Raw genomic sequence first — 13,152 nt, 5'->3', positions numbered from 1 at the left:
TGAAACTCAAAAAGCATCTACCTAAGGACTTACTCTGCACAAGATCTTGGGCTAAATCCCTCAAATAAAAAGAGAGGTGAAAACAAAAAATCTTTTTAAATTACTTCACATTATTTCACATTATTCTTTCTACATTCCAGGGCATTTGGTCTATTTGCAATTAGTCATTCACAACATGCCATTTCCCACCTCTTCACATTTGTTCTGGTTATCCCCCAACCTCTGCAATACCTTTACTCCCCTCCCTAGCATCTTATGATCGCCATCTCTTTTCAAGACTTGATTAGTAGGATTCAATTTTCACCTTCTAAATTTAAGTTGTTTTTGCTTTGTACATCAAATATCACAAAAATCTTAGGGCAATTTTAAGCTATATTAGCTCATAATATTAAAACTATATTTACATTTTAACTAGAGGAATGTTGGGAGCTAACATGTGCAAAAAATATAGTGGATGTGCCAAAAGTTTTAGTGTACTTATTGCTTGGAACTTTTTACTGAATTGTAACATGCTTATAAATGTCCTAAGACTTTTGGAACACATCTTTTGGAGGGGCAAATATGTTACCATCCAACCTTCTCCCCAGTAGAAACATAAATTCTTTGAAAGCATGGTCAGTTTCATTTTCATCAATGCATTCCCAGAACCTAGCAGAGAGCCCATCATGACTTAGTGACTGTTGAATTTTAGTGAATAAACTCATTATTTTATATTCATGTGTATATTTCTGATGAATATAATACAAATCAATTTAAAAACTTTGCTAAATCCATGAAAGTTGTGTAATTGATAGAGGGTTGGCACCATGGTTTACCAACATGAACATTCCCAAGATCAAACTATGCAAATGTAAGATTGATGGCAATACCAAATGAAATAATGAGATTTCCCCTGGCAGAAAATTAACCCTTACATATCTTGCAATAAAAATAATAGATGTCATCTATACTCAGTAAAGATATGAAGTTTCACTATGCTGGAATTCTGAAAATAAACACTGAAGACTCAATGAGTAGAGACTTAGAAAGATAGAAACATGAAAACAGTTAAAAATTATATCACTTGGCAAACAGTTGCTGATTTCAAAGGGAGTCACAGAGAACAATTCAATTACTGGCATAAACACAATCTGCCACACATTTAGTACAAAACTACAACCTCACTAACAACAATTTCTATACCTTTAATTGGATTTTGAATGAATCAATGAAAGAATGAACTGATGGAACATCTCTTTAGCCTTTGGTGTATTGTACCATAGTTCTTGTTAATGAATCATTAGTAGAAAATTAAAATATAAAAAGAACAAAGTTATCATAATATATTCATGCCCAAAAGAGAATTTGAAATGAAATTATGGTCATAGCTCAATGTAGCTTTATGTGAGTTTCAGTTCATATATAGTTCAACACTTTTTTACAGATACTTAATATAATAAAGATAAGGTTGGTGATGAATGAGGAGGAGGAGAAAAGTGGCTTTGTATAGTGGACTGAAAGTTGATCTCAGAAGCAGGATGACCAGTGGTGGAGTCCTTCCTCCATGGAATATACTAGCTCTATGATAGCCTGTCACTTAATCTCTTGATGCTCTAGGCAACCCTCTTAGGCTCTAAGTGGTAGCGAAGGTTTTTTTTGGCATTGATACAAGAACAGCGTAAAATAGATCCATTCCCTATCTATGTCTAATGAGGAAATATCTTTTGTATTTCCCTTCTGAAACTTTCTCAATCTATTCTCTCATTACTAATTACTAATTATCTAATTTTTGTCTCCTTTGAGGCAAAGATTTTCAAGAAAGCTACATGGTTGAGAATTTAAGTTCCCATATCATCAAAAGGATAGCCCTAAATCTCTAAAGAAATATTTAATAAAAGTACATTTTAGGTCTGAATCAGTCCAAGATGAATAACCAAGGCCCCTCCATTAGTAAACAGATACCTATTTCTGTTTTTAATCTCAGTAAAGGTGAATTTCTGGCATTCAGGAAGCTTCCCTCCTTCCTTGTCCTTATAACAACCCTAGTGGGGGAGTGGCAAAACATTAATAAATAGCATATATTTGTTAGCTATTGAGAGAGAGAAAACTCATTCTAACTCTCATAGATAGACTTTCTTGGATATATAGGTAATCCTGGAATTTTGTAAGCTGTGTCAGAGATTGGCATATTCTGGCAGTGGCTATGAAACTTTTAAAGCATTTAGTGTGGACTTCCCCAGAGTGCTGTAGTGTTCCTTACCATAAGGCCAATGTAAGTAGGAATCTCAATTACTAGATTAGGTGGTAGTGGTGGTGGTAGTAGTAGTAGTGGTAGTAGTAGTAGTGGTAGTAGTAGTAGTAGTAGTGGTAGTAGTAGTAGTAGTAGTAGTAGTAACAGTAGTAGTAGTAATGCCACAGAAACTTTGTCAAACCATCCAATGAAGGGTAGAAAGATTGTGACCTACATCAGAACCCAGACTGATTATCTTTCTTATTTAAAAAGGTTTCAAATGTGTGTATAAATATATATATGTGTATATATATATATATATACACATATATATATTCTTTCTGGAGTTCAGGAAATGAGGATTAAAAGCAAACAATAGATATGATCATCATCATGGTTCCTGGATCAAAATTTATAACACATGAAGAGTCAACCAGTAAAGGGAGGTGGAGGTTCCAAATGGAGAGAATGTAGAATTTTTTTTATATGAATGAGCAAATTCAAATTCTGGAGTACATTTTTATACTTAATATATTTTAATAAAATTCAGGTATTGCTATCTGTAATTTGTTCATTTATTTTCTTGACATTCATTCAATAAACCTTTTTTAAAATGTCTACTAAGTACAAGGCCTGATGTTAGGTTCTAGGGATACTAAAACATTTTTTTAAAAAAAAATCTGATATCCAGGAACTTCTACCTTTTTCTATACTCTTTTCTTAATTAAAGTGACATTTGGATTGTTACGTTAATATCAGTGATATATTTAGTTCATATCTCCAAAATGGCTCTAGGAACATGAAAATAAAATAGTCTCTATATATGAAGAAAAAAATTTGGATTCTCTGCCCATCTTATCGTGTTCCACTGTAGGTAGTCATTATATGATTTATCACCATGCCAATTATGCTGATTGAGAGAATATCTATCAATCTGTCTTTATCTATCTGTATCCTTTCATCTTTGTACAAGGTCAGAGAAATGATGGAGAAAACATAATATATATATATGATTATATACATATATACATAAATTAAATTCCTTTCTAGCCATAATTGACTTCTCTTTTTAGGGTCCCAAAGATAACATGAATTGAAATGACATCATCAGATTTCATATGAGTCATAGCATGTGTCTTGCTCCTTGACCCCTTGAAAACAAATAGGGAAATGAAACCTTCCACATGTGTATAAATTGGGACATATTCATTTTCTACAAGTCTATCCCTGATGAAAATTAAGAGCATGAGGTCTTATATTGATTAATTTGATCTTCTTTGTGATCCTGATCAAATCACCTTTTGATTTCCTTACTGGTTTACCTTAAAAAGAAGCCAGGAGAGAAAGAAAATAGTACAAAAGGCTCATTTCCTGGAGCTATGAAGCATAATTAATAGCAATTATTATAAATGCCTTTGGGAAATATTAAGTGCCATGTAAGTGGTGACAATAACGATTATCTTTACAGAAACTGTTCTGACACTGCTTGTAAAAATTGCTTCTTTGTGATGCTTTCTTCCTAGAACAACAGGGCTTTATTTTTTTCCCAATAAACAGTGGGTCTTAGAACAGCAGGTCCAGTAGGTGAAGTGTGGAACAGATTTAGTTTTCTTCAGACTCACACTTTCATTTCCAAACCATTTGAAAATGGGAAAGAATCTCTAAACAGTGAACTTGGAACAAAATTAAATCCATGTTTCCATGAAAAACAATCATTATTCTTAGGAAGTCATTAGTACTTAAATCACTGAACCAGAGAAATTGTCGAATGTCTGATTTCAGTGAAATGAAGGAATTTATCTTTGTAAAAGGAGCCTAAAGTTACTGCAAATCAGCTTCGATTAAACAGGACATTGGGAATTTTAAGTGCTTTAAGATTTATGTCTTTAAAAATGCCTTAAATGTTTTAGAGCATTTAAAAATATGAGAAATGAAACAACACGATTTACTCTCAGCACATATAGATCTGTATGTGTGTGTATATGCACAAGCAAAATTGTCTCTATTTAATCACAGCCAGACATTTACAATTAAAGATGGTGCTCTTTGAATAGAAATCCTGTTCCTTGTACTAGATGGGAAAAATTTGAAAGAAATCCAAAGCTGACATTCACAGTGTAACATTATAGAACATTTTCCTGCCCATAGTTTGTGATTTCCCATAAAACAGCTAAGGCAAGAACTTGTTTGTGGGAACAACCCTTTCAGATCATCTTCTGTGGACAGTTCATGTGAATGCTGTTGCATTCAAATAAAAGTGGGAAATGTAGACAAAAGGGGGGCTTAGCTATCTCATTGTCAAGTGATTATCATAATGAATTCTGCATCACTTTACAGCAGATTCAGCAACATAGGGCACAAGTGCCCCCAAGGTAACTAAAAAAATAAAGCCAGAAAGAACCATCTCAAAGGCCACCCAAATTAAGAATAATCTTTTATTCCTGTTTTCCACACTGGGTAAGTGTTATTTAGGCTGTCAGTTACAATTCAGAGATCTTCCTTGGAATTTCTTCGGGATGACAGGAAGGACAGCTAAACATTTTGATGACATTATTTCATATCTGGGTGTAGCCCTTGTCCAAACACACTGTGGATATCAAAAGCTAATGTTTCTGAAGTTTTGTCTCTGGTTCTAAATATATAAAGATTGTTCCTTCTCTGGATTGGAACATCCTCTAAAAAAGAGCAGTATGTCACAAGATTTTCTGAAATTCTCATACTTCCATTGACCCTTCTACCAGCAAGCTAGTCTGCTTCTTGCTCCTGGGAACTGAGAAATAAGACATGTGCTGTGAGAACACCTGCTAGACATCAATGTAACCCACACGTTGTCATCACTTATCTTTCTTTTGAGATTCTGATCTAAATCTCACAGTGAAATATTTGTATTTGTTATCTTGTGATGGATTTATTGACCCTAGGGAGAAAAAGAAAAGAAGATGGAATCCCAAAGGGAGAAGATGCCTAGCTTTTTTTCCCCCATTCATCTATAAAAAATACTGATGATATGTATTATCAAGCAAATGTTCAAGATATTTTTAGCTTTTTTCCCAGTTGTCAGAACCCAGTCTCATGGATATTCATAACTAATTGCATGGATGAAGAGTCATACATATTAGTATGTTACTTAACTAGTGCCTTAAGTCACATTTTAACAGATATATTTCTATCATTTCCTATTTAGATTAAAGATAAGAATAATAATGGAAAGTCTATACAAATTATTTTGCTATTTTAGGATATTGTGAACCAGTATTAGTTCTGTGACACATGTAGTGCTTAGAACATCCCTACTACCTGTTCTATAGGTGGTGTTCAAGCCGGTTTTGTGCGTGTGTACACACACATATACACATACATACATATACTTTATATATGCCTATATCCCATATATATTCCTTATAACTTAGTAATGAATGCATCAAAGGGTATTCGATGAAAATATCAAGTTCTCCAGAAAAAAATCAACGTCTAATACTGTACTTTATAGCTAATGAACATTTGTTCAATATTTTTCAGATGAAAAAAACATAACAAATATATAGAGAGATTTGTGACCAACTGTTTTATAAATTTCAAATTCACCTCAAATTCTATCTCCTTTTACCTTTAAGTTCAGAATTCTCAGTGTCTCCATAAAGTCAACTGATTTTGTTTGAGTGTTGTTGTTTTTTCCAAGTTGGCTGAAAAGTCAGAGAACCTGGTTTCTAAATCTGACTCTTTAACTTATTACCTTGGTCAAGTGGGACAAGTTACTTAGCCCATCATCTGTGCCTCAATTTCTGAATCTATAAAATTGGAAGGTATGGCATAGCCTTTAAAAATCCCTTCCATACCTACATTTATGGTCTTTACTAGGATCCATGTAGGAATTTCTTATGAAAGTAACCCAAGGGGCAGCTAGGTGACTTAGTGGATTGAGAGCCAGACCAAGAGATGGCAGATCTTGGTTTCATATCTATCCTTAGTTGCTTTCTAATTGTGTGAGCTGGGCAAGTCACTTAAGTCCCACTGGCTAGCACTTAAAATTCTCATGCCTTAGAACCAATATATAGTATTGATTCTGAGATGGAAAGTAAGGGTTATTTTTTTTAAGAAAGTGACCCCAGAACTAGTTATCTGACACATAAAAGTTAAACAATGAGGCACAAAGAAGAAATCAATAGTGGGAGCCAGAAATCCACAAATAGAAGAATGCCATCAATTGATCCAATTATATTCTATAGGAATGAATTAAAAATATGTACACATGCTATGTACTAAAGAGATCCTCAAATTCACCCAAGGTAAATGCAGGTTATCTGAAAAACTTCATTTCTTTATTTTCCATAAAAGCCTACAAGCAATTTTAAAGCTGACTTTCCTTGAGGAGTTTTCTCAATAAATGCTACTGTTAAAGCAATTAAAATAATAGCTTATCAGGGGAGAAATGTCATATGTCAAATCTCTTACTGCAGCTTGCCGATGGGTATTGGACAAAATCCCATGAATCTTCACTTTGTCTTTTTCCTTTTGGTCCATGTTCACCCACAAATCCCTGCTGGCAGAATCAAATGGCCCATATATCCTGGAAATATAGTAATTATGATCTGTATCCTCCTGTAACAAAGTAGAAAGAGAGAGAAAAACATAATTGTATTAAAAAGAAAGAGAAACAATTCCTTAACAATTAGTATCAATGTCTTTGGATCCAGAAGGCTTGTTATTTCTCAAAGTGACTATGGGGATTAAATTATTTCAGAGGCAAATGAACTATGATGTACATTGTACAGATTAGAGAACCTTTATGGGAAATATTTTAAAATGAACAAGTAGCAGAAGCAAAAATGTGTTCTCTGTGTCCAAAAAAAGTCTTACAATATAAGAAACATTTTGTATCCCTCTGCAGACAATCCTAATGTAAGAATGGTTGTTGGGGAAAATGCCTTAGTGAAACCTAAACACAATTAGTGATAACTTCCAGGTGAATGAGAATCACTGAATGTTCCATAGCAACCAGTTTGCTTTAATAATAGCAGTATATAGTCAGCTTTTTGCTAATGGTTCTGGAACTGATGTGATTCTCAAGATTTCTTCCCTCTCATTTTGTTCATTAACTGTGGCTTTTTGTTGAATCATCATTAACAATAATTATGGCACCCAACATCATGTTTGGCATGCAATTGCTTTGGCATGCTAACAACTAAATGCAATGTTTTGAATATTAAAAGAAATATCTCTGCTGAGAAGTAACTCCCCAACAGTACAGGTACTAATTTCTTCTTTGTCAAAAAATTATTCTACAAATGGCAAAATTTCTTTTTTAAAAATTTGATTTGACAAACATCTACTAAGATCCTACTATATGCAAGGCATATTAGTACCTAAATTCTGAAAACATGTAGAATACAATGACAAAAATTAAACAGTTCCTCTTTTAAAGGCATTTACTCAGGATAAGACATGAGAAAAGGCACTATTACCTCTCCATCTTCCCACAAACTTAGCATGAATATATATTGATTCCAAGCTTTAGGAAAACAGAATCATGTATAAAATGTTTGGCATTTAGTTTTTCCCAAGACTAACCATACTTAATTTTCCAGCCTTATTAAACATCATTCTCTTTCAACCATTTATATTCCAATCAAAATGTCCTGTTGTTCCTCATATGAGATACTCTATTTCCCAGTTATTTTCTTTGGTTTTCTTCAATGTTTAAAATGCATTCCCACATTATCTATCCCTCTTAAAATCCCTAAATTCTTTCATTTTTTACTCAATTTTTATTTTTTTCAAGATTTCAACTATACATTTTTAAATATTTGTTTTCTGACATTTTCCTATCCATGTTCTCTCCTTCCATTCTACCCCTCCCCTCTCCACAAGAAGGTAGGTAATGATATAGAATAGCATAGAATAGAATAGAATAGAATAGATAGATAGATAGATAGATAGATAGATAGATAGATAGATAGATAGATAGATAGATAGATAGATAGATAGATAGTTCATGTATGTCATGCTGTGAAACAAGATACATATTGCTTATACTAGGGAGAGGAATGTAAGACTTATCCATGGAGGTAATTCCTGAACGGGACCTTCTAAGGCAGTATTTATGAGGCAAAGTTATAAGAGAATATAATTCTAGACCTGATAGAACCTTCTTATGATAGGCAATAAGTATAATATAGAGATATAATAAAGGTTACCAAGTTCGGGGAACAGGCCAATTAGGCTACAAACTGAAATATACAAAGGAAAGAAATGTGGACTTTTTTAGAAAGTTAAGAAATGGTAGACCAATGGAACAGGTCATACCACAAACAGCAATAAAAGACTATAGTAATCTGGTATTTGACAAAACTATAGATCCAGGATTTGGGATAACAAATTACAATTTGGAAAAAAATTGTTAGGATAACTAGGCAGAAACTAGGTATAGGCCAGCATCTTACACCATTCACTAAGATAAAATCAAAATGGATACATGACCTAGACATAAAGTAAGTTAACATAAGTAAATCAGAGGAACAGGGAACATAGTACCTATCAGATTTATCGATGAGAGGGATTTATTAGTCAACAAGTGATGGAGAGTGTAATAAATAAAAAATTAATCTTGGAGACTTTATGCTAAATTTATAAGGTATTCATTAGTAAAAAGAAAATAGAGGAGGAAGAAGGTATTACCAGACTAATTACCCAAAGTCTCCTTTGCTGCTTCATCATGTTCTAGATTCCCAACAAGTCCTCACCCAAAAGTGGGATATGGGGGCCCAGCTAACCACATGGTCAGGCCCAGACAAATTAAGGCCAGTCAAGGAGCGAGCTTGAGTTCAGGAAGGGAATTGAGCCAAAAAACTTGAATTTCTGATTATCGTGGCTCTTTTACTGCCCATGACATTACATGTAGTTGGCTTTTGATTGGACAATCTGGGTTACATGTTCTGATGCTCAAGCATGTACTCATGATGAGTGGTGAGTCAGAGGTTGAGGAGGGGGACTTTCACATGTTCATTCCAGAAGTTGGAAACTGCATTTTCACTCTGAGTCCTACCTTAATGTACATGGCTACCGATTAGAGAAATGCAAACCAAAATAACTCTGAGACATCACCTGACACACACCAAGCTTGCTAAAATGACAAAAGGGCAAAACGATGAATGTTAAAGGGAAGGTGGAAAACAAGGAACCCTGATACTCTATTGGTAAAGCTTGGTGGTGATCCAATCATTTGAAGAACAATTTGGAATGACAACCAGAGAGTTATAAAAATATCTATACCCTTAAACCCAGGATTGCTGGATTTGTTTTTGGAGGAGATTAGGGAAAGAGGAAAAGAACCCATATGTTTCAAAATGTTTATAACAGTTCTCTTTGTGGCAGCAAAGAATTGGAAACTGAGGATAATGTCCATCAATTGGGGAATGGCTAAACAAATTGTGGTATATGATTGTGATGGAATACTAGTGAGTGATAAGAAGAGGTTCGTTTTAAAAAAAAAACTGGAAAGAACTATATGAGATAATGAACAGAAATGTATAGAACCAGGAGAACATTATATACATGGTCACAGAACTAATACTGGAAGAATAAACTTAGAATGTTTCTTACAAAAAGTGAACAGTAAGATAAAACATGAATGACCTAATTTTTATGAACATGTTGGCTTCCCTGGTAATTTACTTTGTGATGCAGAGAGGGAGGGGAGAGGTTAAGATTCTTTTGGATGGGGTTTATTATGTAGATATGAAGAAAAGTAAATTAAACATATAAAAATTTTTTTTACTTCATTTGTGTAATATATTTTTGTTTATATATGGAAATGCTTATTTTGTTTGGATTTGTAATCATTTGGAATAATAATTTAAAAAATAAAAAAACAAAAGTTAAGATGGGGACAGCTAGTTGTCTCAGTGAATAGAGAGACAAGCCTAAATTTGGGAGGTCCTGGGTTCAGATACTTCCTAGCTGTGAGATCCTGAGCAAGTCACTGAATCCCAATTGTCTATCCCTTAGCACTCTCCTGCCTTGCAACCAATATTTAGTATCAATTCTAAGCCAGAAGTTAAAGAAATTTATATTTCTTAAAAAGTTAAGAAAGAGTCAGATTTTGGAAGGTTTTACATACTTGTTTAAAGAATTTGTAATTGCTCCTTGAGGCAATGAATAATTGCCAAAGATTTGTAAGCAATTGAATGGTATGATCTGGTTCCTATTTTAGAAATAAAATTTGGCAGCTATGTGGAAAATAAATTGGAAAGGGGAGATAATTGAAACAAGGTGACCAATTAGAGGGCTATTGCAATATAGACAACAAGTGTTGATAGCTTAAACTATCATTGTGGCTATGTGAATGGAGAGAAGGCCACTAATACAAGAGATTCCAGGGAGGAAAACATGCATGACTAGGTAATCATTTCATTGGAATAGAAGGGAAAGAGAAAGTTCAAGGCTGTCAAAATGAAGAAATGGAATGAGGGTGATATTCTTAAAAGGAATAAGGAATTTTGAAGTCAAAGTAGTAAAAGAACAAGGGAATGGATTCTGACTTAGAAATTTTGATATGACAGTGCAATTTCCAGTTGGTGGAGATGGCAGACAAGCAACTGGTGATGTGGCACTGGAGTTCAGGAGACAGATGAGAGCTAGATCTGTGCAGTTGGGAGTGATATGCCAAGTGAAAATAATTTAATCACTGACCATTGAGATCACCAAGAGTGAGTGGAGAGTGAAGAGTGGCTAGGACAGAATATAAGGAGCCTGAGTCCCATAAATTTTCAAAACAAATGAATAACCAAGTGCTCATTGCCTATGGTAGGGAGTGGGTAAGAGGGTAGGTAAATAACATGAATCATGTGACTATGGAAAATTATTCTTTATTAATTAATTAATTTTTGAAAAAATAAAACAAATGAATAATGATTCATCAAAACATGACTTGAATGTTGTATAGTAAATTTATTTATACAAACATTCATTAGTAACCAACTATGTGAAGGGTACATAAATATGTAAGGGTAGATATAAAAACAGAGCAGATATCAATGCTTAAGTTTTCTATGAATGAGTTGATTAGGTTGAGTGAGGTTCCATTTGAAACAAAAGTAAAATAACTAAATATCACATGGTCTATAACAAGTCAATATACCAGCAAGTTTGTTAAATATATAAAATTATTAGTGAACACTCAATAAAATAGCCATATTCAAAGAAAATATACACAGCTTCTACATTCCTAACATTCACAATGTTATGGATTTAGTTGCGGAAGTCTTTGGCTTTAAATACTTTAACAATTGATACTTTGGCTTTGGATACTCCCTGACTGTAGGACTAGATGCAAGTCTCTGAACCACTTATATCTTTGGTATCCTCATCTATTATTACATTATATGATATTCTTATATTACATCATATTTTATTTTTAACAATACTTTACATTATATTTACAATATATAATATATTTACAATATATTACATTATATTACAATGATGAAATTTTGTAGAGCATCTAATAGGGAAGTTTCACTTTGGTCATGTTCAATTCTTTATAACCTCACTCGGTGTTTTCTTGGCAAAGCTACTGGATATTATTTTGCCATTTCCTTCTCCAGCACAATTTACAAATAAGAAAACTCAGTCAAAAATGGTAAAGTGATTTACCCAAGGTTATATAGTTAAGTAGTGTCTGAGTCTGGATTTGAACCCAGGTTTTCCTGACTCCAAACCCAATGGTCTATCCTCTGTGCCACCTAGCTGCCCTAATAATGATGTGTAAATAAGAAAGTAGAGATAAAGCCTTGTTTAATATTTTAATTAACATTCTAAAGGATTACACAGGATCTGGCAGCCTCCACACTAAAAGATCACAAGCCTTGGAATATGTTATTCAAAAAGTCAAGAAAACTGGGTCTACAACCAAGGATCACCTACCCATCAAAACTGACTATATACTTCCAGGGGAAAGTTTGGGCATTCAACAAGATAGAAGATTTCCAAGTATTTGCACAGAAAAGACCAGGCCTAAATGGAAAGTTCAATATCCAACCACAAAAATCAAGAGAAACATGAATAGGTAAATAAGAAGCAGAAGGGAATGTAAGAAAATTCTTATTTTTTAAATTTGCCTCTTTAAGGGCTTCAATAAGATCTAATTATTTGTTTTCCTATGTGGAGAAATGTTAAGTATAATTCTCGGTAGTGAACTCTATTCACTATTAAAGTATTCACTACTATAATAATTAGAAGAATTATTCATAGGGAGAGGTTAGAACACTAAATGGTCTAAGATGATAAGGATGGTGGGAAAGAGGGGGGTGAATAGTAGAAGACACCAAGAGAAACTTGAATGAATAAGAAAAATAGGATAATCTATTACACACAAAGAGGGCATGGGAAGGGGAAGGGACAAATACTATTATAAGAAGGAGAGGAAGAGAGCATTAAGAGGTAATATTTAAGACTTACTCTCAATGTAATTAACCCTTAGAGGGAAGAGTAGCTATATCCATTGGGATATAAAATTCTATCTAACCATACTGAGAAACTCAGAAGGGATAGACCAAGGGCAGCAGGGGAGTGGGGAGGTCAAAAAAGGGAGGGGAGTAGAAGGGAGAGGGAATTCATTAGGCCTTAAAAATAAAAAGAGGGGAATAATAAGGGAAGGGATAGAAAGGGAAGTTAATCAAAGGAGGGGACAAGGGTTACTGGCTTAAAGCAAACCACTGGTTTAAAAGGAAATAGTGTAAGAGGAAGGGGTAGAATACCAATCTCCCTAATGAACATAGATATAAAAATCTTAAATAGAATACTAGCAAAGAGACTCCAGCAAGTAATTAAGAAGATCATCCACCATGATCAGGTGGGATTTATACCAGGAATACAAGGTTGGTTCAACATTAGGAAAACCATCCACATAATTGACCATATCAACAGTCTAACAAACAAAAATCACA

General features: G+C 33.8%; 1 protein-coding gene across 3 annotated transcripts in view; it reads right to left on the bottom strand.

The window, feature by feature from the left end:
- PLXDC2 (plexin domain containing 2) overlaps positions 1–13,152 on the bottom strand; it is a 490,294-nt gene that overhangs the window by 226,448 nt on the left and 250,694 nt on the right. For 2 of the 3 annotated variants that reach the window (XM_044678167.1, XM_044678168.1), the window contains exon 4: positions 6,662–6,808. The exons of the other annotated variant lie outside the window; for it this stretch is intronic. In XM_044678167.1, coding sequence (XP_044534102.1) covers positions 6,662–6,808 — 147 coding nt within the window. The remainder of the gene's footprint in view (positions 1–6,661; positions 6,809–13,152) is intronic. 3 annotated transcript variants of the gene reach the window in all.

This window comes from Gracilinanus agilis, chromosome 5 (genome assembly GCF_016433145.1).
Source record: "Gracilinanus agilis isolate LMUSP501 chromosome 5, AgileGrace, whole genome shotgun sequence".
Taxonomy (NCBI): domain Eukaryota; kingdom Metazoa; phylum Chordata; class Mammalia; order Didelphimorphia; family Didelphidae; genus Gracilinanus; species Gracilinanus agilis.
Note: the sequence above shows the minus strand (reverse complement) of the source record. Positions and strands in the feature narration are given on the sequence as shown.